General features: G+C 42.1%; 1 protein-coding gene across 1 annotated transcript in view; it reads right to left on the reverse strand.

Annotated features, from left to right (window-relative positions):
* Positions 1 to 2,695: 2,695 nt before the first annotated feature.
* The window catches only part of SLC7A14 (solute carrier family 7 member 14), a 146,588-nt gene continuing 122,432 nt past the window's right edge, over positions 2,696 to 26,851 (reverse strand). Inside the window, exon 8 of the mRNA XM_020980348.2 lies at positions 2,696 to 11,490. Within this exon, the coding sequence (XP_020836007.1) occupies positions 11,165 to 11,490 (326 nt within the window). The 3' untranslated portion in view covers positions 2,696 to 11,164. The remainder of the gene's footprint in view (positions 11,491 to 26,851) is intronic.

Genomic DNA, 26,851 nt, shown 5'->3' on the forward strand with positions numbered 1-26,851 from the left:
CCTGTGTGACCTTGGGAGAGTCAATGAACCTCTCCAGGTTTCTGTTTACACCTCTGGAAAAGTAAAAGTTGAGGTTAAATGAAGTCTAAGATCAATTCCAGATCTAACTTTTAGGATCTCATGATAAATAGATGGAGGAAGTGGTTTGGACAAGACAATGGTACTGGTAATCACACTGGATCATTGATTTAGAGTGAAGAGAACTTTAAAGTCATCTATCAGTCTTAACTTGGGTACCATAAATCTGATTTTAAAAATATTTTGACAACTATATTTCAATATAAATGGTTTTCTTTGCAATCCTATGTATTTGATTGTACTCATGTAACAACATTATTCTGAGAAGGGGTCCATAGGTTTCACCAGACTGCCAAAGAAATCCCAGACACAAAAAAGCTTAAGAACCCTGATAGTTCAACTTGTCTACAGGTTCAATTAAAGAAAAATTTTAGATGTTTTTAGCTGAGGCCAGATCTGAACATATTCTGGAAGAAACACACAGTCCACAGGTTCCAGGAGTTCTGATCACCCGAAACTCTTTCCATTTTGTGCACATAGAAACTGAGTCCCATCAATCGCTGTCTGGAGATGGATAGCCTGATGGCCTCAGAATACAAATTGAAGCAAGTTTTCCTTCCTTCCTTCCCTCCTTCCTTACCTCCTTCCTTCCCTCCTTCCTTCCTTCCTTCTTTCCTTCCTTCTTTCCTTCCTTCCTTCCTTCTTTCCTTCCTTCCTTCCTTCCTTCCTTCTTCCTTCCTTCTTTCCTTCCTTCTTCCTTCCTTCCTTCCTTCCTTCCTTCCTTCCTTCCTTCCTTCCTTCCTTCCTTCCTTGCTTCCTTCCTTGCTTCCTTCCTGACATGTCTAACAAGAGAATTTGCTTTGTATGACTATACAAGTTTGTAATAGGTTTTGTTTTTCTTGCCTTCTCAATAGGTGAGGGAGGGGAAGAAGGAAGGGAGAGAATTTAAAACTGAAAATAAAATAAAAATTGAATTAAAAAATAAATTAAAAAAAAACAAGCCTGAGTCCTAGTTGGGCTTAGTGATACACCTAAGATCACACACAGAATTGGCATTACACCCCCAGTATTCTGAATCCTAGGTCAGATGAGATCCACTAATCTAAGCTGTCTCCCATTTAAAATCCTTATCTTCATTTTTTTTTGTCATCTTCAGTTGTATTTCCAAAGAAGATGCATTTTGATGTGAAAGAATATGATCAGTCCCAGACACAAATGGTAATCCCTTTTAATGCTAGTCACCTTCCTTCTGTGATTATCTCCAATTCATCCTGTAAACAGCTTGTTCAAACAAACTGGCCTGTCTGTCATCTTCCCTATTAGAATGTGAACTTCTTGAGGTCAGGGATGATTTTTTGCCTTTCTTTGCACCTCCAGCATTTAGCACAGTATCTGGCTCATGGAAAACACTTAATAAATGCTCACTGACTGACTGAATGATGGTGGGTAGAAGGTGTGATTAGTGAGTTAAAATAGGATGGTTCGTTTCCAACATGATAGGAAATCTTTTGGATCATTAAAAGAGTATGATAAGAAAGAACTGGAAGAGTTATGTGCTCTCTTGTTGTGATTTGAATAGTTTATGGACCTGGGTTTGAATTCTGGCTTCATTCCTTGCGTGACCTGAGGCAAGTCAATTAATTTCTCTGAATCTGTCTCGATTTCCTCATCTATACAATGGAATAAGACTAAATGCCCTCTAAAGTTTCATTCAACTTACAATCTTTTATCCTGTGGAATCCCACAGTACCCCTCATTTTATGGCTGTGGGCATTTCCACCTCAGCAGAGTGGACTCCACTATCACTCGGTGGGAGAACTTTGCTGTGGTCAAAACGTTCATGCCCTTGTGGCCAATCTGGGGATGAGCCACTCCGCACTTTACTGGGCTGAGGCTCAGAGGGAGATTTTGTAGTGGAGAACACCTACAAATAAGAAAAATGAGACATCTATGCCTTTGAAAGAAGGGGGACTCTCCAGCGTGCCTCAAATCATGGGATGACAGAACTAGAAGTAGAAGGGGTCTGACAGACCATCTAGTTCAACCCCTTTATTTGACAGATGAGGAAACTGAGGCTAACTGACTTGCTGAGAGTCAGACAGGTAATAAGTGTTTGAGGAAGGCTAGGATCTTTTGACTCCAGAGTTGGTGCTCTTTCCTGGAAGAGCCCGCAACTGGCTTTTTCTCCAAATTAACGTTGTAAAAGTCAATCTGCTGGATTTTTTTTTTTATAGTTTTATTGTGTAAACTAAAGCCATTTTCCACAACAAAGCAATTAGTACCGAAATTAGCTCTTCTAAGTGGTCTTTCTGCAAAGGAAAATTGCAGCATTTAAGGCAAGATTCATTTCTTAATTTTCATTTGAGGATCAAAAGAAAATACCAGAGTTTAGGTATTGGTTAAGCTCAACAGAATCTGTTTGGGTAAGTTCCTCCATTATTGTTGTTGTTTTGGTTTAAATATCCGTGTAAAAGCTTTACATTACTCTGGAAATTTATAGCGAGACACTTCTGTTCCTGAGTCTCTTCATAAACCCATTTTTAATGTAAAGGCACACAAAAAAGCTTTATATATTTATTAAAATAGACACATTTTGTTTAGTTTAGAATTTCCCCAGTTTCGCAATAAGTTAATATAATGCTAACACTACAGTCATTGGAACATAAAATCCACTCCATAATATATATCTGCATATATTTTTTTCTTTCTTCATAACACACACAACAACGCCCCATTGTATGGTGCACCAATGGGAATTGAAAACCACAAGAAAGGAACACTTTGAAAAGCAAATACAGCAATTTCATAACCAAAACATCAGAGAATAGACACCAGAAAACACCGTCTGCACAAAGCAAGTTGTACTTCTTGAGGACCAAACAAAACGAAAAGTCGATAGAATTTACAAGCTGTATTTATAACATCAGATACGAATCAAGCAGCGATTTTCTCTTATATTTTCCACAGTGAGAAAGCTAGAAGTTGAGCTCATCATCAGACAGTTGTGACAGAGTGGAATATGTCCTCTGCAGACCTTAGCGAGCTGCTTACATGAGCAAAAACCGTTGAGGTATTTGTGATTCAGCAACCAGAGAGAGTGCTTGCTTTGGAAGATGGGAGCTCGGGATCCATCCCCAGTTTAGCCTTTCCCTGCTATTTGTCAGGGGATGCATGAGCCCAGTCAGCTCCCAGGACCCACCATAAAGGGACTTATGCCTTACCTGAACATCAAAATGAAAAGGATACCCCACAGATCATACTTCCTGGGAAAATCCAATGCCCCTCAGGTTTACTGTTAACGTCCTTGGTCTTGCACACAGTGCCTATGAAGACGACTTACGGGGAAAAGTTCGGCGGGGCTACCTAATGTGTGAGTGCACCTCCGCCTGCGTTGGTTTCTTAGTTCTGAGTAGCGCTGCGTCTCTTTCCTTGGCCTCTCCAAAGATCAGGGGCTCATGCACCCCTTAGGGGGCTGTGGACAGATTTCAGGGGCAGTCTATGAACTTTGATGGGAAAAAAAGATATTATTTTCACGAGCCTCTAATTTAGCATTTCTTCCAATTGTGAATCCAGGCAATAAAACATGATTCTCAGAAGAGGTCCATAGGTGTTACCAGACTGCTAAAGGGTCAGCGACACAAAAAACCACTTCAGAATTCCTGCATTAGAGGGACCCAGATGGGAGCTACTGGCTTTAAAAAGACTCACTTCTCTGCAATGGAATTCATGGATACATGATACATACAGGTCATCTTTTCTCCATCCATCTAGAATACTATTTATGGATTCACACCCCATTTAAGTTGACAGCATAGTATATGTCAATTTCAAAACATATATCAATATTGGACAAACCCCATAACCTTCCCTAAACTAAGGCAGGAAGAAGGATAGTACTTTTTGCTTGAGCTGGAGCTTGAGAGCTGAGAAGAGAAGAGGGGTCTATTTTTTATAGAGGAAAAAAAAAGAATCAAAGAGAGAAAATGAACAAAGGTTACTATCCTTGGGTTTACAAGAAAAGTGAGGATACCTTTCTCTTTTTAAGAAAAAGAGGGGCAGCAGGGCATAATGGGTAGAGGGCCAACTTTGGAGTGAAGAAGACTTAGGTTCAAGTCTCATCTCTGATACATACTGGCTGTGTGACCCTGGGCAAAGCACTTAACCTTTCAGCACCTCCAGGCAAGCCTTCAGTCTATCAGTGCCAAAAGAATTGTCAATTTGTGGAAGGAGTTTGAGAATTATCTACACCAGTGAGATCGCAGGTTAAGCCCTACCACTCCCTCATATAAACACATAAATACACTAATTAGTAGAGGAAAAGAAAATGTGAGTAATCTTTCTTATAAATTTTCAAAGGAAACAAAATATTGATATAGGGACAACATTGGAGGTAACATGTCCTACATATCTTGTTTATACACAGTTGTTTGCATGTTTTTTCCTCATCAGACTGTGAGTTCCACGAGAACATATACTGCTTTTTTTTTTGGCCTTTCTTTGTATCCCCAGTGCCTGGCACATAGTAGGTACTTAATAAATGTTTGCTGAGTTGGCTTGACTCAACTTGATTTTTGATTCAGGTTAAAGTCTTGCTTCTGACTCATGTTGGTTACATGACCCTGGGCAGACCACTTTACCTCTATGGATTATAGAGGAGGCACTGGTCTGTGTCACTGAAGGGAGTTTTCCTCATTGGAAATTCCCTATACCAATGACATCAAAGGCCTGGTTAAAAAAATAAAAAGAAAACATGAATTAAAGCTAAAAGGAGAACATTTGGTGACTAGTAGTAGTTGTGGGAATCACAGAATCCAAGAACTATGGAGTTGAAAAGACTTTAAAGGCCATCTCGTCCAACTGAGACCTGTGCAGAAATCCGTTCTGCAAACTTTCCAACAAGTGGTCGTTCAGTCTCTGCTTGAAGGTCTCCCTAATAGGACACATACACGTTGCTCCTTCCTTCCTCTGACCAGTGGAGGCCATTTTGGTTCCCTTCCTTTCATTCTATGTAAATATTAATGGTTCTGGAAATAACATTTAGGTTATTTGACTAGGGTCAAATCTAGAGATTTTCTCAGGAGCAACAGTCATAGGATAACAAGATCTAGAATTGGAGGGGACCTCAGAAGCTATCTTGTCCAACCCTCTGTTTTGTAGAGATGGAAACTAAAGCCCAGAAATTTCCATGATTTTCCCAAGGCCACCTAGGCAGGATCACATATCTAAAGCTGAAAGGAAGCTCAGGGGTCATCTAGCCTAGTCCTCTAATTTTTTTTTTAAAGATGAGGAAACTGAGTCCCAAGGAGTGACCTTGAGACTTGCCCAAGGTTACGCAAGTAATAGGCATCAGAGATGGGATTCAAAATAACTTAGGCTAGTGTAAACATTATGTCTGCTAAAGCTGCAACTTGAGGAAAAGGGGATACTGCAAAGGAGGAAAAAGAAAGATCTGGTTATGAAACATGGAGTTAGTTCCTCCTTTCTCAAGGATGGGCTCTGTCCAGACATTATAGTATATGAAGGTCACATTGTTCACAGGTGGTTCTACATCAGCCTGTGATATGAATACCTTAAGTCCAAGAAGAGTTCATTAGCTGCCCAATTCAGTCATTATAGCCATGGTTCAGTCGTGAGGTTCAGCCACATTTCCTGGTCTCTCCCACCTCTCAAGGGAACTGATTCTGATCTGGAGGGTCTGGCTTTATTTCAACACCTGTTCTCCGTTTTTGCTCTGGGAATTCCACCTGGCTATTTTGACCATCTGTGGCCTATTCTTTGGAGGATGGGCGATTCCACCATCTTGCAACCTTGAAAGAAGTACAGGCCAGGGGCTTAGTCATAGATTGCAGCCAAATGTGTCCTAAATTATGTCACTTGTATCAAATATTTCTAGGAGAACATGGGAATAATGTTTGTAGGAGTTTCCTTTTGTCTTACTCAGAAACAATGTACTAAAGTCAGTAGAAACAATCTCAGCACCTTGAAGCTTCCTAAACCAATGGATTTGTTAATTACAGATGACCCTATCTGGTCAATAAAGCAGCTTCAGCAGGGCTTGAAAACTCTAGGTTAGTTGTGATGACTGCTAAGGGAACTTGTATGTAACTGAAGTGGATTCTGAAAGGAATATTCTATAATTTTTTATTAATTTAGAAAAAAGAGACAGATCTAAATGAATGAGACAGTATAGTATAGTGGACAGAGAGCTGGTCCCAGAGCCAAGTAGACCTGAGTTCAAATGCAGCTTCTGACACATATTGGCTCTATGACCCTGCGGGCAAGCCACTTAAACTCTTAGTTTTCTAAGCAACTCTCTAAGGCTAAAAGTTTCAGAAAAGGTGCCATTCTGCTTTGGCACAAAGAATCCCTTTATCCAACAGTTCCCTATAATAATGAAGTAACAGATCCAGTCCCTGTTCCTGTCCTTTAGATTCTCATTAATTTAGAACGGTCTTAATCTGAAGAAGTTATTTATGATAAAAATTATTTTTTTTGGTCATAGATCAAATAACTATAAAAGATTATTATTAGGTCCAATGGCTTATATTTTTCTTGTGGATTAAAAGAATAATGTAAATGTCACATACCTATGCCTTCGTTTATGATTTCTGTTGGGATACCCAATTAATCAATCAGTCAGTCAACAATCATCTATTAAGTGAGTGCTATGTACCAGACACAAATGGAGAATCGAGACAGTCATTATCTTTAAGGAGCTTATATTCTATTGGAATGTAAAAATTTAACAGCTGAAGCTATTAGACTCATTTGACTTGTGGTGAAACCAAAAGTAGGACATGAAAATATAAGCATATATTGTATAAAATGGGCATATTTCTTACCTCTTCCCTCTGTTATTGTGAACTCAGACGATTTTCTGTAATTCCTTGTGTTTTTACATCAACCGATCACAGTAAAAGCTCATGGTAAAGAAAAGGCCAGACATTCATAGCCTAGGACAGACTTTTTCTAGCACCCAGGTCCGGTGCAAAGGAGAAGCTGGTGCCAACATCACTTTGTGCCGTTATCAGATATGGTTTCAGTTATCTGATTCCTCTCGGCATTCTTTCCTAGCACAGTTTGGATGACAGGTATAGTGAAAGAACTTTTTAATTTGCTGGGGGTTTTTTGGACCTAAACAGAAGCTGTAAAAAGTATAGATTTGTTCACTGATTTCTTCCCAGTGCTTTTTATCAAATCTTTAATTTCAAATTTGCATCCCATGAATTTTGTGGTTTTGGTCCCAAGAGGCTGATTTTTGTGAATGGAAGCTAACTGCTTGAGTCAGCACATTTAGGAAGTGGGATGAAAATGAGGTGGTCCTAGAGCTCTTTTAAATCACTTAATTCTATTTTAAAGACAGTGAATAGCCTAGTCTGATTAAAAAAAAACCACAACAGACCAACTGTTAGAAAAGAGCAGTTTTTGTACAATGCTGAGCAAGTCAGGGGCAGATCACCTAACCTGAGGATTATTAGAGCCATAGGCCTCTCTCTTTCCTTCTTTCTGCCTTTTGTTGGCCAGCTGCTATGGCACTGTTAGGAGAACCTCCAGTGGAGGCAATTGGCAAGGAAACAGCTCAGGAAATAGAATCCGAGCCAGTCAGTCACAGGATTGATGGAGAACCATGGATATGCAGAGACTTTCTGTTTCCTAGCAATTTTAACAGAGTGTAAACTCCTGGAGGATAGGGACTGATCTTTTCATCTTTGTCACTCTAATGCCTGACACATAGTATGCCCTTAAGACAAATATTTGTTGGGTTGATATGAATTTAACCCAGTAAAATGTTTCATGGAAGAGGTGAGTGGAATGATGGACTAAAATGATATTTGTAAGGATTATCAGTACATTCCAATTACCCACAATTGCCTTGCTATCCATTATTAAGGAGAAAGAGTACTTTTCATTCTGTTGCAATAATTCTCCCAGTATCACAGGAGCTTTGGTGATCTATGCAAAAGAAATGAACTTTACCAAGGACAACACACAAAACATCATTCTTTTCTTGCACTTTGATTGTTCATTACTTTGATTTACTCTTTGCTGCTCCAACTGGACTGGCCTAGTCATTGCTCCCCCAACTTTCTGCCCCATCTCATCACTGTGTCTTTGCTCAGACTTTTCTGCATAGTTAGAATTTCCTCCCTCCTCACCTTCCCTTCTGAGAATCTTTAGCTTCCTCTAAGGCTGATCTCAGGGGCCATCTTCCATAGGAAGCCTTTCTTGCCATCTCTTCTCATTAATTTCCTCTCCCTTCTCAAATGATCTTGAATTTCTTTATTTGTACACCAATAGGGAGGGAGAGTATAGGGCAGTAGAATGAGCATTAATTTGGGAGATGGAGCACCTGTGCTCAAATCCTGTATTTTATGCTTATCACTTTGGACAAATCACAACCTCTCTGGGGTCCAGTTTCCTCATCTGTAAAATGAGGGGGTTGGATTATGTTGCCTCTAAGTTTTTACTTCAATGATTTTCTAGTAGAGTATAAGCTCTTTGAGGAAAGGGACTGCTTTTCATTTTGTTATTGTAACCTTAGTGCCTATAACAGTGCCTTGCACACAGTAGGTAATTAATAAATGCTTGTTGAATTGAACTATTGAATAGTGGCAAAACACCTACCAAACCCTCCAACAGACCTCTGCCAATCTCTATTTTCTGCATTAAGATTTTTGCTATTTCCCCCTCCCCTATTTTTCTCCCTGCTGTGATGTTAATTAATAATTACTTTCTCTCTACCAGCTGAGAGACTGATCTAAAATGCAATTGGATATATTCAAACAAGGTAGGTTTGATGAGTCTTAAAATAAACCCATCACCTTTTTTTCTCCCACAAAGGTTACCAATGATTATCTCTCTCCAGTGCGCAGCATGAACATAAAAGCATGAATTTCATTACCCATCTGCTCCTTCAAATTCCTCTTCCTTTCAGACCAGGCGCGGTCTCCCTAAGCGAAGTTCAGATGAGAGAAACACAATATCGTGGATTGGAGGTCAGAATCCCGGTGAAGCCAACAGAAAACCAAAATTTCAAAACAATAACCATAAAGGATTTTTTTCTTTAAAGGAGTAGTGATAAGTTTAGAGAGTATTGCAGCTACTCATGAGCTATGCTGCTTTCCTGGGAAATAATTTCAAATGTGATTTTGAAGGGATGGCTCTACCTGTCAAGCCCATGTTTTGATTATAACGATGGTTATCTGAGATGGCATGCTGTAGCCCAGGGGTGGGGAACATGTGGCTTCTAGGTCCTCGGGGGTGGCCTTTTGACTGAGTCCAAATTTTGCAGAACACATCCTTTTATGAAGGGGATTCGTTCTGTGAAGTTTGGATTCAGCCAAAGGGCCACACTTGAGGACCTAGAGGGCCACAGGTGGCCTCGAGGCCGCAGGTTCCCCACCCCTAATCTAGCCTTTCTATGGGAGACAACCCTGGATCTGCTCTGTCTCTGAACAGGGTAGCTGTCTGCTCACCATCGTCCCAAAGCAAACGAGGAGGCTGAGAATACAAAGTCCTGACATTTAGAAAGAGAGAGACCAGGGCATATTGCTGCTTGATGGAATTAGGAAAACAGCAGGATGGAGAAAAAACTACCCCCCCCCGATCATTCTTGCAAAGATTTTAGCTGAAAGCAATATGTGAAACAGTTTTGATCGAGCTTATATGCAAGGAACAGTGACGCCTTGGGGAGAGGCGGCCAAAAACCTAAGGGGAGAGTTTCCAATTAGTTGTATATTACTCTTAATACTTCCACCACATTTTGTTTGGTGTGTGTGTGTGGGGGGGAGTGCTTTATTTTTTTCCTTGTAAGAATACCTACTACAGCCTAGACCTAGTACCTCCCCTGGTGAGGTTTTCCCTTGCTTGGGGCTTCACTGATACTGCTTGGAGAAACATATGGGAAGAGAGCACTGGTATGTAGGTGTATACCCCCTGGATCAGCTGGTTCTGAGGTGGGATGGAGGCTTGTGGAATGCTATTATCTGACTAGCCATATGTCAACATTTTTCAGAGTAGCACCCACTAGTCAAATGGTTAGATATATCCAAGTACTGCACAACTCATTATTTTAAAAACAGAAAAGAATTTTCTGGGAGACCTTAATTGTTGGGGGTACCTCTACTTGCTAAGATCTTTATCCAGTGATAAAGAAAATTTGGCCTAATTTTTCACGGAGTCCCATAAGATTCTTTGCCTTCTTTTTTAAACCTTTGTATTGGTCAGATATCTTGAACTTATTCTGAAAACAAATGCTCCCATGGATTGCAGATTTCATCAGTGTGGGGAATAGGTACTCCCTTCACTTCCTTTGCAGTGGCTACCATGATTTCTGCCCATGCTCTTTGGACTTTTTTTTTTTTGTCCCAGAAGCTCATCATGTTTTTAACAGAAAATTTTATGGTACCTCAGGCCATGCCACTTAGTCTACATGGCTCCATCTTTGCAGATCTGGGCCATCAGGGGAATATGTTTCAGATCCACTGATCTTTGTTTGGTCCATTGGTGCATGTGGGTAGAGTCCCTTAGTAAATACAAGGAGGCACCTGTCTTGTCCAAGAATTTCTTGAGCTTCCAAGACATTATATTCCTTGCTAAGAAAATGTCAGCTAACTTGTTTGCACCATTCACTTGTGGTGAGGGACTCTTAGCGGAAAGGATTGAGAACATGCCTTGTGCCCTCCTCGACTCGGAGGATGGGCTGAATCTGGTGACTTGTCATTCACCCACCAGCTTTGGCACCTCTCTCAATGGGATGGAAGCATTGGACTATGCTTCTTGGTGTCTCAACAGGGCCTTAAAGAACCTTTGAGTCAACCGATAAAATAGAGGGGTCAGAAACTCTCATTCAGATCACTCCTGACGTCGGAATGAAGAGGGATTCTCCATCAGCCTTGTTGGGTTTGGTTTTTTGCTAGTTTGGGGGGAGGGGTGAAGATGGAAGAACAGGGTCAATTATAGGGTTCAGGTTAAACCTTTTTTTTACAGAATTATCTCTAAGAGGGAAATAGCAAGGTAGAGGCTATGATTTGGGGGGTTGACTTATGGGACAATTGCAAATGACAGCTGAGAAAGCCCTGACCTCCTAACCCCCAGGTTAGCTTGCCCATAATCACCATCTCTTCCACCCTTCACTTATTGACTTCTACTCTGGGGAGTAATCTAACTCATCATTTGCGATCAGAGCCTCCGAGTTCTGTTTGTGTTTGCCTTTGCTTTTCGGTTTGCTACTTGTCCGGCTGCTTTCCTTTGCCTCTGACATCTGCTGGTAATAGAAGCCTTTGTCTTCAGCTGTGGCGTCTCCCCAGGCCTGCTGGCCCTCCCCCTCTGGGCCGTAGGAGAAACTGTCCTCTACGGCAAAGGGATCATCAACATCATAGCGCTGGTAGGTGCTCTGGTGCAAGGCCTCTTCCCGGGCACTGATTTCCAGCGTGCTGTTCCATACGCCATATCCAAAGTAAATAAGCATACCTGTAGAAAAAGACACAGATGGCATCAGCTGTTGCTTCTTTCATCTCAGAGCCAAGGAGGGCTACAGTACAATCAGAAAAACAAACAAACACACAAAACTCACTAAGTGGTTAAATCTCTTCCTCTTGCATTGAGTGTGGGTGGTGAGGCCAATCTGGATGGTTTTACAGGATCCCCGACATGAATGAAAAGGCTGCTAGCTGGTAGCTCTGGACCTTGGCCCAGTCTCACCATCCCTACCTCCTCTTTGCTGAGCTGGCATCCATTTCTTTGCTGTTACTTAGCCTGATGTCATTCCATTCTGCTGTGCACTCAGGACCCAGAAGGTCAAGCCTGTTTTTGCTGCCCTGGGCAACTGAGAAATCCTGTCCTCTTTTGGATGGTAAGTATTCCTTTTCAAGCTCGAATTTCTTACTGTTGTCTCATCTGACTCTCCAAAAAGCCCTAGTGAAATCATCCTTCCAGGAGCCAAAGTAAGCAGAGATTTATAGGCCTAATTGGTAATGAATCCTAGAGTTAATTATCTGCAGATGTGGCCTGCACTTCCTAAACAGCAGTTTCATCTTTTTGGTTGGGTATTTGCTCTTTCTGATGCTGTGCTGGGGGATGGGGAAGAGAGAGGAAGCGTCAGAAATTAGACGCAATCTTTGTGGAAAATGAGGTGGCAGTCAGTTGTTTTTTAATAAAGGGGCCAATATCCTTAGGCTTGAAGCTCTTCAGTTGGAGTATCAGAGATTTAGAGTTAGAAAGGACCTTAGAAGTCATGGAGTATGCCCCCTCCCATTTTACAAATGAAGAAACTGTAGTTACGGTTTCAGATCTGGAAGGGAGACAATTGAGTTCACCCCTCTTATTTTATAGATGAAGAAACTCGGAGAAGGTAAGCAACTTGTCCAGAGTCACACAGCTACAAAGCATCAGAGATGGGATTTGAACCCTAAGTCCAGCTTCTATAAACAGCACCCAATACTGCCTCTCAAGTAGGATCTGGGCATCTTAGGTGTTGGCTTGAATCATACAATGGAAACTGCAGAGACAAATCAAAGGAGAAGTTAGAGATGTTTGATTCTTTGCTGACTTTTCTCCTACAAATGACTGACATTTTAATAGTGTTTCAAAGTATGCAAAGTGCTTTGCAGGTGTGTGTGTGTGTGTGTGTGTGTGTGTGTGTGTGTGTGTGTGTGTGTTTAGGGTATGGGGTTGCACTATTATTCTCTCCGTGGATGATGCCATGAGCTTTGGCCCCTTCCAGTGGGGACAACTGTTCTGGTCCCTTGCTAAAGGATATGAGTAACACTGTGAATTCTGGCTGGTCCCTTGATCTCTGTGACTGGGGTTGTGTTGAATATTATTGGCTCCCTAGCTAGGAAAGCATAGAAGTGCTACAAAGGCTTTTCTTCCTTCCTTCCTTCCTCCCTTCCTCCCTTCCTTCCTTCCTTCCTTCCTTCCTTCCTTCCTTCCTTCCTTCCTTCCTTCCTCCCTTCCTCCCTTCTTTCTTTCTTTTTTCTTTTCTTTCTTTCTTTCTTTCTTTCTTTCTTTCTTTCTTTCTTTCTTTCTTTCTTTCTTTCTTTCTTTCCTTCCTTCCTTCTTTCCTTCTCTCTCTCTCTCTCTCTCTCTCTCTCCCATCTATAACAATTTTGTGGTTTAGGAAGATTTTCACCAATGGAAGTTTACACATTTGAGAAGCAGAATGGAAGTGAATTGGGTCTATTATTCAGTTTTTTTAGTTGTGTCTGATTCTTCATGACTGCATGTAGGATTTTCTTGGCAGAGATACTGCAGTGGTTTGCTATTTCCTTCTCCAGTTCATTTTACAGATGAGGGAACTGAGGCAGACAGGGTTAAGTGACTTGCCCAAGGTCCCACAGCCAGTAAGTGTTTGAGGCTGAATTTGAACTCAGGAAGATGAGTCTTCCTGACTGCAGGCCTCGTGCTCTGTGTGCTGTGGCACCACCTAGCTGCTCCTGGGGGCTAGGGCTCTCCAATCATTTTGTTCTGTTTAAACGTGGTGAAGTCTTTACCTTTCTCTGTATCCCCAGAACTTAGCACAATGCCTGGCACACAGTGGGTGCCTAATAAATATTTACTGACTGATTGAGGATAGTCTGATGTCCTGATGGACTGTATCACCTGTTGGACATGAACAGTTCTTGTAATATGCTGAACAAATTAAGCCCCTTGCTTCTCTCCTTCCTTCTGACTTTTGGGAAATCTGCCAGCTCTTCCTTGGATTCCAGGGGTAGAGGGAGGAGATGATTTCACTTGTGTGTCCTTGGGCTAGTCACTTACCCAAACTTTCTTTGTCAGGCTCAGTTTCCTCATTTGTAAAATGAAAGAGTTGGATCAGAGCAGGGGTGGGGAACCTGTGGTCTTAAGGCCACATGTGGCCTTCTAGGTCCTTAAGTGTGGCCTTCTGATGGAATCCAAATTTTACAGAGCAGATCCTTTTATTTTTATTAATTCATTTTTGTTCACCTTTCACATTTTTTATTTGATTATAGCTAAATATTAATATGGCCTTCCAACATGAAAAGGCTCCCCACCCCACCATAGAGGATCTCTCAGGGGCCTTCCAGCCATATGATCCTATGATACTTGTTTTACAGATGAGGAAACTGAGGCTCAGGGGTGAAGTGTCTTGTCAACGGTCATAAAGCTAGTGAGTATAGGGGGTGAGATTTGAGCCCAGGGCTCTTCTCACTCTAAATTGAGTACTCTGTGCACTCCATCATGTCACCTTTTCTATTACAACCAGGCACCTTCCAAATCCTTTGTAATAATCATCATCATCATCATCATCATCATCATCATCATCATCATCATCATCTCTCATCTCTTTGTCTCGCCGTGTCTGACTGTCACTTTGCTTCTTACTCTCTGCCTCTGACTTTCTTTGTGACTCTGACTCTCTGACTCTGACTCTGTCTCTTCTCTGTCTCTGTCTCCCTGTTGCTGTCTTTCATTACCTGCAGGCTATGGACATTACATCTTTTTATTAGGGTCTGCTATACTGTTTTGTAAGAAGCAGTGTGACACAGCATATGAGGAGCTGGCAGTGGAGATGTAAGTTCCTGTCTCTGATCCCTACTAGTTGATGACCAAGGACAAATCACTTAACTTCTCAGGGCTCTAGGGAACTGTCCAACACTATATGTTACGGAAAGATGCCATCTGCACTGGTAGAGGGAGTCTCCTCACCTGGGAGTTCCCTATGGCAATGAAATCACAGCTCCAGCACCATTTATTCTGAAATCGATTTGCTCTGGGACTGGATTATTGGGAAGCCTTCCAGGAACAGTTTAATGGTAGTGGGGCATAGTAGGAAAAGGGTAGGGCTTGGAGCCAGGAAGACCAAGGACTGAATCTTGCCTCTGACACTGGATGGCTGTGTGACCCTAGGTGAGTCACTTAAACTCCCTAGGCCTGATTTTACTGAGCTATAGGTATAATATCTCCTTCCCAGGTCTTCAGTGAGACTCAGACGAGATAATGCAGAGCACTTTGTAAAGTTTTAAGCACCATAGAAATATAAAGTATTATTCTTTATAGGTGAGAGGGGGTGCAATGGAACGAGCACTGGACCTGGAATCAGGAAGACCCGATTCAAATCCCATTTAGACACTTACTGGCTGTGTGACTCTAGGAAAGACATTGACCTTCTGCCTGCCTCAGTTTCCTTACCTGTAAAATGATGCACATACTAATAGCACCTTCCCAGAATTGTGCAGATCTCATGAGACAATATTTGTAAGGTGCTTGGAAAACTTTAAAACATTACATAAATATTAGCTATTATTATTAGAAATCAGTGAAGCCTGAAGGGACTAGAACAGGGTTGAGCCCTTGGCACTTCTGCAATATAAATAACAATTCGCTTATAACAGCTGACATTTCTATAGCCCTTCAAGGTTGGTGAGGCGTTTTACACAACAGCATTGTAATGTATTATTGTCCCTGTTTTACAGAGGAGGAAAACTGAGGCTTAGAGGTGGGAAATGACTCTCTTTTGCATTTATTAACCCACTAGACCAGGGGTTCTTAAAGTGGGGTCCATAAGCTTTTTTTTTTTTTGCTAACTGTATTCCAATATAGCTGGTTTTCATTGTAACCCTACATATTCAGCTTAATACATTCAAAAACATATATTTTTCTGAGAAGAGGTCTGTAGGCTTCACCAGGCTGCCAAAGGGACCCACGACCCCAATAAAGTGACGGGCTCCTGCACTAGCCAGCCAGAAGCTTGTCACATGACCTTACATGGCTCGGGGCAGCGGATCCCGACGTGCGAAGGGTGGACTCTTGGTAAGACACAGAGTTATTTCAAAAGGTCAGTAAATCCATAAAGGTACAACAAACAGTGTGCCTCATACAAGCAGGCGCTATTCTTTTTCAAAGGGGCGGAGACATCACTCAGGTGCATTCTATGCATTACTGCCGGAACGATTTTCCTTAAGCATAGACCTGACCACGTGACCTCTCTGCTCGACCAACTTCCAGCAACTCTAGAAATAAAACTCCCTCCGTTCAGCTTTTAAAGCCTACACAACCTGGCCCCCACATATCCTTTTCCCTTATTGGGAATACTCATCTGCCCGCATCTGGATCTAGCCAAAATGGCTTTTTCCTTGTTCCTCACACACAACTCTTCATCTCCTGTCTCCTTGACTTTGTGATGGCATGACTGGAATCCATTGCTTCCTTATCACCTCATAGACACCTTTCCTTCTTTGAAGATGCAGCCCAGATACCATCCTCTGCATGAAGCCTTTTCATAACCGGCCCCCTCCCCCTACTACTAATGTCCTCTCTTTCTAATTACATATTTGGGGGGGGGGGCAGCTACGTGGAGCAGTGGATACAGCACCAGCCCTGGAGTCAGGAGGACCTGAGTTCAAATCCAGCTTCAGACACTTACTAGCTAGCTGTGTGACCCTCGGCAAGTCATTTAACCCCCATTGCCTCTTAAAAAAAAAAGAATACTTCACCTAATTAATTACATGTTTGTATCTGTGCCCTTTATATTAAGATTGTATGCATATTTCACATATGCGCTCTTTTGTGAGTTAGTTCCTTGAGGGCAGGGATGGTTTCATTCTCTGTATTTGGATCCCCTGTGCCTAGCATAGTGCCTGCTGCATAGTAGATACTTCACAAATACTTTTGAATGATTGTTGCAATGAATAAAACACAAACACATTTAAACACGTTACTTAATTCATTGCAGCTTTGTTTTGTCAAATATTCTAGCCAATAGATACGAACACTGGTGATCACGTGTGGTTCCGTGACTATTGTTGAGTCCCTTATACTCGAAAAGGTCAGGAAACACTGGCTCAAACAAAAGCTATTTTAAAAGAGAATGCTGCCCAACATGAGATAACTGCTGCCTGATGGAAGAGGCAGCACCCTGCAGATGACCCGTTGGGATAAAGCAGATGGGGGAGGGGAGCAGAGGAAAGAAGGCTCTGCAACTAGGTTTAGATCCAAGGATTCTCTGCTTTCTGGTATCTTAGCATCCATGCTACCTTGAAGGTCTGACCCTTGTTGTCTTAGCTGTAATGAGGAAGGGTGAGGAGGAAGGGAAGAGGGAAAGGGAGGAAAGGCAGAAGGAAGGTGGAGGGAAGGAGAGAGGAGTAGAAAGAGGAGAGAGAGAGAGAGAAGAAAGAAAGGGATAGAGAAGTAGAGGGAAACAGAGAGGTAAAGAGAAGTAGGGAAATGTGAGGGAAAGCAGAAGGAAGGAGAGGAAGAGAGAGAGGAAAAGGCAAGTGGGAAAAGGAGACAGAAAGAAATAGAGAGAAGGGTGGTGAGGAAAGAGGGAGGGAGTGAGAAAGGGAAGAGGATAGAAGGAGGAGAGGGGGAAAAGAGAAAAGGAAAGACAGGGAGAGAAGAGAGGGAAAGAAAGAGGGTGTGAGAGAGAAGGGAGGAAGAAAGAGAGAAGAAGGGGGAAGGAAAGAGGTGAGAGAAGGAAGGAGAGAAGGAGAGGGGAAGAAAAAGAGATGGGAAAAGAAAGCAATAAGCTGACAGAGAAATACAGAGAGGGAAATTAGGAAAGAGAGGGAGAGAAAGAAAAGAAAGGGTAGGAAAGAGGGAAGAAGAGATAGAGAAACATGTATTGCTCTCTCTCTGTCTCTGTCTCTCTCTGTCTTTCTCCCATGAATGAAGGCTTTGTGTTGGAGGATAAACACAGTTGCTAAAAGGCTCCTGTATAGTAGCAACATTATTTGTTCTTGCTGCTTTTCTTGGTTGACTGTGAGGAGTGACCAGGGGACAGTTTCTGGAAATATGTGGGGATTAGGGGAAAATGCAATATGCTCAGCTTTAGGCAGCACCTGGCTATGATGAAGCATTAGAATAAGGGATGATTTTAATAGTGCCTTTCTTCTGAGGAGCATCGTTCGTGAGAAAGTGACAGCTTATCTCAACTTGCATCCTGATACTGTGGAAAAAGCGCTGTCTCCAGAGGTAGAGGAACTGGGTTCTCATCCCACCGCAGCCGCTTACTGCCTTTGTGACCTTGGGCAAATCACAGCCTCCCTGGGTCTCAGATCCCTCATCTGTGAAATGAAGGGGTTGGACTCTAAGGGCCCTTCCAGTTCTAGATGCATGGTTCTATGAGCTACCTTTGTCACTAATTACTGGTGGGACCTTAGGCAAATCACTTAACTTCCTTGGCTTCACCTTTGTCATCTGTACAAAGGAGGTGGGCTGGATGGCTTCTAGTTCTAGATCAGCTCAAAATTTTTTTTTCTATGTCGTGGACCCCTTTGTTAATCTGGTAATGCCTATGGATCTCTCCTTAGAATGATGTTTTTAAATATATGCAATAAAATACACAAGATTACAAAGGATATAAAGTGTATTAAAGTACAGGTATCAAAATATTTTTAAAAACCAGTTTGGGGCAGCTAGGGGGTGCAGTGCTTAGAGCACTGGCTCTGGAGTCAGGAGGATTTGACTTCAAATCTGGCCCCAGACACTTACTAGCTAGCTGTGTGACCCTAGACAAGTCACTTACCCCCCATTGCCTCCACAATTAAAAAGCAAAAAAACCCCACCATGTTTATGGACCCTTACTCTAGATCAATAATTGTATGATTTAATGTCTTGAGGACAAGTAGGAGGCATAGAAAATATAAGGAATTATCTGTTTTTAACTTGCCTAAGGTCACACAGTCAGTCTATGATTGAGTTGGAATTCAAATCCTAATCTCCTGGCCTCATGTTTTTTCCCCATATACCATGTTTCAGTGTCAGTTTGGGAACTCCTGGTTTGTGTCAAGCAGGACAGACTGGAATACCCTTTGATGCAGCAATGTCACTATTAGGTCGATTTCCAAAGATGATTAGGGAAAAAGGAAAAGAATTGATATGTTCTAAAATGTGCTCTCTTTGTAGTGGAAAAGAACTGGAAACTGAGGGGCTGCTCATCAATTTGGGGAATGGCTGAACAAGCTGTGGTATGTGATCCTGATGGGATACTCCTGTGCTGTAAGCAATGATAAGCCTGATTCTAGAAAAACATGGAAAGACTTGCATGAAATAATGAAGGTGAAATGAGCAGAACCAAGAGAATGTTGTATACAGTAACAGCAATATTGTTTTAAGAGGGGAAAGGCTCTTTAAGGACACTGGCAACATGGAAGCCCCTTGTCTGAGGTCCCTATGCTCTGGGCTGGTTACTGCTCCATGCTGTGGCCCCTGCATCAGACACAGGGCTAAGAAGCCCTTGGAAATGACTGAGGCTGCCTCTGGGGTCTGCTGAAAGCTTTTTCTCCTCCTTTGCCATTTTTTTTCTCTCTCTCAGAATTGGAGCAGAGGAACAAGAGAGGCAGGGATTAGAAATTCACTGCTGCAGGAAGTAGGAGCTATCCAGCAGGCAGCAAAAAGGTGGGAGGTTCTCATGTGCCTAGGAAAGGATGCTGCCTTTCAGCTGTGGGATTGTGGGTGAGGCACAAACTTTTCTGAGCTGATTTCCTCATCTGTAAGAGGAAGGGGTTAGAATAGGTGATTTGGAGGTCCTAAAATCCTGAATAATAACAATGCTGAGGACAGAGTGCCTGCAGAATGTTTTACATCCGTCACCTTTTTTGAGCATCACAATAGCCCTGCCATGTTGGTTAGTATGGTCCCTAATTTACAGAGGAAACCCAGGCACAGAGAGGTGGACTACTTGCCCAGGGTCACACAGCTAGTATGTGAGCAGAGACAGGACTGGAGCTCGAAGTTTCTTGAACCCTAATGCTTGCATTAGTGGACTTAGATAGTTGAGAGACAAGCTATTTGTAAGCCTTAAAAGGGTTATCTTCTCTTATAGAGAGGCAGCAGAGTACACAGAGCCCTGGCTTCCAAGTCAGAAGATCTGGGCTGAAATTGCTGGGTGTCCTTGTACAAATAATGTAACCTGGACCTCTGAAAATGAGGGGATTAGACAAGATGATTGCTTAGGTCTCTTCCAGCTGTCAATCAATGAATATGAGTATGTCCATATGTATATATGTATATCTAGGCATATGTATATGCATATATACACAGGCATACATGTGTCTATATATATGTCTATATGTATATGCACATGTATGCATATATGTGTCACACACTGTATACAGAAATGCATTTACATATCCATATGTGCACATACAATGCTTATATGTATATATGCACTGCATATTTATGCACACGTATATGTATGTATATGTATCTCTTAGAGGCATGGTTGTCTAGACCTTTGATATCATCAGCATAGGGGGCTCCCAGTGTTCTGGCTCCCTCCACTGATGCCTGGGGCACTAAAGAGGATAAATGGCTTACTCATGGTCAAGCAACTTGTATGTATCAGGACTCGAACCCAGGTCTTCCTTACTCCAAGATGAGTCCTCTAGCTCCTATGGCATTCTCCCTTTGAATATGATCTCTCTTTATCTATAAAGTCCTATATGGGAACAGGGACCCATGCTGTCACTTGTAATGCGGAGCTCTCGGGTGAGGAAATCCCTCTCCCAATGTAGGATGGCGCCCAATAATAATAGCTAAACATTTATAGAGGCTTGAAAGTTTGCAAAGCACATGACATGTGTTAACTCATTCAATCCTCACAACAATTCTTGGAGAAGGTGCTATTATTAGCCCCATTTACAGAGAAGAAAACAGAGGCATGGAGAGGTTAAATGACTGAAGCCAAAGATAATAGAGCTAGTAAGTGTCTGAGGCAAGATTCGAACTCAGGTTTTCTTGACTCCAAATCCTGTGCTCTGTCCTCTACATCACTCTGGTGTCCTCTTCTCTTCAACTTCTACCCTGAGAGTTAGAGCAGAGGGGTCAAATGTGTGATCTGCTGGCTGTAGGCCACCACTCCCAAATATAGCCCAAACCAAACTGAAAAGTAATTGGAAAATATTTAACAAAATAAATGAAGATACAATAAAACATGGATAATGCTATCATGTGGTTTCCTAAGTTAATATGAGCCCCATAGGAATCCTTATAAATGAATTAGTGGCAGCCATTTCTCTTGGAATTTGACACCATTGTCTTAGAGTACTGGAGCTTAAGTGATTTGCTCAAGGTCATGCAGATAATCTATGTCAGAGGCAGGACTTGAGCCCAGGTCTTCCTGGCTTTACGGTGAGCCTTCTTTTCATTATAAAGTCCATCCTTCCAAAGTCCTATATAAAGATGAGTTATTACAGTATACTGGAGAAAGTGCTAGGTTTACAGAAGGAAGGAAGTACCTACTATGTGATAAGCCTCAGATGAAGAATTTTCAATAAGGAACAGAAAATTAGAGGAAATGCCCGTGAAAACCTCAAGTGAGAAATTTGAATGTGTTCCATAGAACCAGAGGACTGAGAGCCAGAGGGGACCTGAGATGCTATCTAGTTGCCCCACACCCCTTTTCAGATAAAATGAGCTATTATTTGCAACATGCTTTGCAGGCCTTGAAAAGCCATATAAACATTAGCTATTTTTGTTGTTTCAGATGAGGAAAATTGGACAGAGAGAAAGAGAGAGAGAGAGAGAGAGAGAGAGAGAGAGAGAGAGAGAGAGAGAGAGAGAGATGACTTGTCCAGGACCTGGTACATAGTGGGCGCTTAATAAATGCTTGTGGGTTGATTGCCCAGGGTCACAGTTCCAAGCAGAAAGGAGTAAGTAGCAGAAGTGTGTTTTGAATCTGAATCCTTCAACAAAACCAAGCCTCCTAGCAGTCCTTTCATTCTGACACGCTGCCCTTTCATTGTGACAATGTCTTGGGTGCCAAGCGCCATATATGTACAAAACTCTGATTTCCACAAACAAACTGTCCAAGGTTTCCCTTGGAGTTGCCCAGGGAGATAGTGGGCTCCCCCTTCCTTGGGGTCTTCTAGCAGAGGCTGGGTGACCACTTGTAATTGTTATAAAGAGAACTCTTATTCGGGCACAAGCTGAACCTGATACTTCTGAGGTTCCTTCCAACTCCCAAATTGCAACATTTTATGATTCCCAAATATAGTGTTGTTGCATCTCGTGATTATGATGGTGAGGATTTCATAGGAGCCATCCATATTCTTGCCAGTCATCAATCAATCAATCAACTAGTATTATGAAATACCTACTATGTGTCAGGTACTATGCTAGACATAGGAGATAGAAAGACAGAAATGTAACAGCCCCTGCTCTCAACAGGCTTACATTTTATTAGGGTAAACTAGAAAGCCTCTAAGAATGATAGTTTCTTAAAATTAGGAACTTACCAACACAAAAATTTCAATATGCAAACAACCAAAATGAGAAAATAATCTTCTTATAGCAGTGGTAGGTTATTGCCTCACTCAATTATTTCCGATATCTCTCTACTGCTGCTACCCTCAGCCTGGGATTCAGTGATTCTATGGAGGCACTCGACAGTCAGCCCGCAAGCATTATTAAGTGCTTACTATGTGCCAGGCACATAGCTCCATCAGAGCTTCAATTTCCTCTTCTGCAAAAGGAGGATAATAGTATATATACTGCCTACCTTCTGGAGTTAAGAGGAAAACATTTTTACTAACCTTGAAATATTATGTAAATGTGAGTAGTTGTTATTATTGTCATGATTTCAGGGGCAGCTAAATGATATGGTAGCTGTGTAAATACTAGCTATTGTTGTTGTTAATTATCATTTCAGTGGCTGGAAAGAGAAGGCCGGTGGTGAGAGTGGAAAGGAGGAGGAGGAGGAGGAGGAGGAGGAAGGAGAGAAAGAGACACTCAATATTCTCCCAGGACCTGGGTCTTAATACTTAAATTGAAAACACCTTTGACTAACTTCTCTTCTGTTGGAAACTTGACTCAAGTTAAAAGAGAATCCCCCCTCCCCAGGCATAGCACTCAAATAGTTAAGCCAAAGACCCCATAACTCAGTGGGCCCCAAAGCTGTTGGAAGAAATCCAGGACAAAGATCCAGTTCTAAAAAGAGGTGTGCTTAGGTAAACAATGGTGGGCATCCTCCTCGCCCCACAGGCACAGAACTCGGCACACATGGGTGGGGCGGCCAACAGAATCAGGCAGCTCTTCCAGCAGGGCCTTAGCAGGGAGGAGGCCCACCCGACCTTGGGCTGGGTGGGTCCCCCTCTTCCTGGGGAGTCCCTTCCCCACAGGAAGCCCTGCCTGCCGCAGATAACCACAGGGCTTTTGTTTGGCTTGTGAACTTTTTTCTTTTTTATTACTTTGGTATCAAATTTCCAAAGCAGGCACGTCCAGCGCAGGGTAGTGGAGGCAGGGAGAGAGGATGGTAATGAGGTGGTTGGTCCCGCGGGCTCACTGAGTTCCTTTATAAAAAAGATCATGTACTCCCGATGAGTTACAATAGCAATTAGGTTTATTTTTTATTCCATTTAACACTGTGTGGCCAGGAAGGCATCGCTGAGGGTGGGAAGGCAAAACGTTGAACCAGACTGGCTTTCTAATTGACATAATGCAAAGTAAGTATACTGAGCTCAGCATGCCCCAAAGGAGCTCATTAGCTTCCCCTGGAAATCCTAGTTCCCTGTTTCTGCGGAGGCTCCCCCAGTCTTGCCCATCACCTCGTTTTGCAGTGTTGGAGTCTTCCCCCACTTTTCTCCCTCGCCTCTCACAACCAAATCTGGTGAATTTGACTTCCACAGTATCTCTTATTGTCCCCTTAGTTCCACCTGTAAGCCTGGCTGTTGCATCAGCCTCCGACTGGAAACTCCCTGTTTTCAGTCTGTCCTTTCTCCAACCCATCCTCCACACAGCTGCCAAAACAGCCTTAATTTTTCTTTGTTATTATTAACTAAATAAACATCACCAAACTCAAACATTCCAATACACAGAGAGTCAATATGAGAAATAGTCCTCCTACGGGAGAGGTCAGGTCATTCCCCTGCTCAGGAATTTTAAATAGCTCCCTATTGCCTCAAGGATAAACTATCAGCTCCTCAGCTTGGCATTTAAGACCCTTTGCAGTCCTGTTTCACATCGCTCTCATTCACACATTCTCTTTTCTTGCCAATGCTTGTTCTCCCAACTCAGTATTCCATTTCTCTTGGTGCAAAGGGCCTCCTCACATCCAGCTCTTAGAACACTTAGGCTTCCTTCAAGGCTCATCTCCTATAAGAAGCCTTTCCAAATGCCCCAGGTGTTAGCGCTATCTCGCTCCTCAAATTATCTCATATTAATTTATTTTTATGTGCTGTATTCTATTTTTCTTCCTTTCCCTCCCCTCTTGAAAAACACAAGTTCATGGATGGCAGGGATTATTCTTCATTTGGTCACTGTGTTCTTAGTGCCCAGCACCAGGGCCTTGCACATAGTAGGTGCTTAATAAATGTGTATTGAATTAAAAGACATTTCACTACTTTCTACCTCAGTTTCCTATCTGTAAATAGGAAATCTTGTCTCTGCTGTCTTCCTTGTCTGGGAGATGTGATTTCTCTGGGGTTTTAATGCTTGTCAAAACTCATGAGAGCAATTTCATAAGAATGTGAGTGGGGATCAAACAATAACCCCATCTTACCCCACTTAGCAGTCCCTATAGTTTTCTCATGTAAGAACACATCTTAATCTGAATCAGCTGGATAAGAGGTGTAAACAAAGTCTGTACACCTCTGTTGAATCAATCAAAGGCGATTCAACTAGGCTTGATAGGAAATCTAATGGGATTGGCTTACCAGTGAACTAGTTTAGAATTGTGCATTCAAGAGTTTGTCAGCTTAGTGGTGGGAGCCTCTGTCAAGCCTCTGAGAAGGAATCACTTGGGTCAAAGGAGAAGGCTCTAGCCTCAGCCCCCCAATCTCCGTTTTCTCCCATCCCTCTTCCCCGCTACTTTGACTGGAGGAAGACCTCATGAATGTTGGAATGCTGGGATTGTCCCCTGCTGTCCTAGTCTAAGCATTACCTCCCGAACAGCTATTTGCATCAGGAGCCCAGGACAAATTAGACACATTAAGGAAGAGGTCACTTTAAGACTAGAAAGCATCCAGCAGAATTACCTAAGGAGAACATATTGAAATTCCAGCAAAGGGTGTCTAAGACCTTGTCTAAGACCTGTGCTTAGAGGTTGAGCCCACTTTCCTTTTGGATTCTGGTCGTAGATTGCTAGTGGAGATATTTTATGCCAATTGCAGTAGATAGATAGCTTGACTTGGTGTCAGGAAGCCTGGAATTCAAATCTGGCCTGAGATACTCACTAGTTGTGTGACCCTGGGTAAGTTACTTAATCTTTACTTCAGTTTCCTTGTCTGTAAAATGAGGATAATAATAGCCCCTACCTCCCAGGATTGTTGTAAGGATAAAATGAGAAAATGCTTGTTCATTGCTTTCCAAATCTTAAGGTACTATATAAATGCTAACTATTATTATTATTACTACACCATTTTAGTAAGCAAACCTTTCTAAAGGTTAATTAAGTCTGGCTGACTAATTGATATCAACTAATAAATATGAGGGGAAACATTGATGGGGTCTCTTGGATTAGAAAGATAACCCCCAACTTCCTCAGGTCTACCCCTAGAATCCTGAGGGGAGACATAGCAGCTACCTTCTGGGCATCCATTTTGCCAAGCCAAGTAGGAGTTGGGCTAATAGCTCCAGAGAATGTCCTAATAAATAGAATTATTATTATTATATCCCACAATAGGATTAGAGATATAGAGCTGGAAGGGATGGCTTTGAAGACATATAATCCAACCACCTAATTTTATCATTGTGAAACTGAGGCAGAGGGAGGTTAAATGACTTGACCAAAGTCACTCGGGCAGTAATTATCAGACACTGAATTTAAACCCATGTCTTCTGACTCCAAATGCAACACTGTGTCTGCACTTAACTTGGGAGGTTGTGTGCTTTGGCTGTGGTGGATGTGGGGCCTATGAAAATTTCAGGGACTGGTAGATATAAGAAAAATTAATCATGTACAATGAGGCTTTAGATCACTAGAATTGAGTAAGACAATTGGACGTTGGAAACAGAAGAAAGTTTTCCAGAGAGGTTGGAATCTTCCTCCCTGGAGATCCTTAAATTTAGGTTAGATAGCCTTTAATTAGTCTCTGTGGTCAGTAGTCTGAATGTCCTTTTACAGGTCCAAGGGGGATAGATGAAATGATTCTGAGACTTCTTTCAGCTCTCTATTTCTCTAATTCTCCAAGTATATAATTATAGCAAAGGCTTCTGGGACTCTGGGAAGAATGGTACTACTGTGATGCAAGTCACGGTTTTATTAGTATTCCATTTCAGTGTTTCCAGGTGACAATTGCTAGGCAGTGAGAGAGAGATGCGGTTATGCCGTAGGACATCTAGCAATGTCAGGGGGCAGCGCTGGGCAAGAGCTTAGGAGGATCTAGCACTTGGGGAATTATGATTTAGCAAAAAAGACTGCTCATTTGGAGACAAAAGACTCGGATTTGAGTTGTGACTGTGCCCAAACTGAAACTCAACCCATTTCTTCCATGTGTTACCTTGAGGCAATGTCTTCATCTGTCAGATGAGAGGGTTTGGCAGGATGCTCTCAGAAATAACATTCTGGGATCCTTAGCCTGTGCTTGCAACTCAGCTGTTGGCTTTTAACTACAGTGTGAATTTTCACTCATATTTTCCAGATTCATTTCCTCTGAGATTTCAAACTTTTTTCAGCCTTACAAAATCCACAGGTTTACAAAATCTCCTATTTCTTTCCATCCCTCTTATTTCTCAAGAAGTATTTGCTAGCTTCAGAACCTGTTGCCCATCAGATTTTAGCTTGGTTAGCTCTTTACCCTTTTATTTCAATTCTCCAGCTCTATTAGCTAATTATGCTTGAACCATGGGAGGTCACTATCCCAAATCATTCTCTTGCTCCTGATTGGTCCACATCCACTGGTAGAAGTGACACCTATGTGACCAGTTTTGTTCC

Source organism: Phascolarctos cinereus, unplaced genomic scaffold, assembly GCF_003287225.1.
Source record: "Phascolarctos cinereus isolate Bilbo 61053 unplaced genomic scaffold, phaCin_HiC Scaffold_7;HRSCAF=346, whole genome shotgun sequence".
In the NCBI taxonomy this organism is placed as follows: domain Eukaryota; kingdom Metazoa; phylum Chordata; class Mammalia; order Diprotodontia; family Phascolarctidae; genus Phascolarctos; species Phascolarctos cinereus.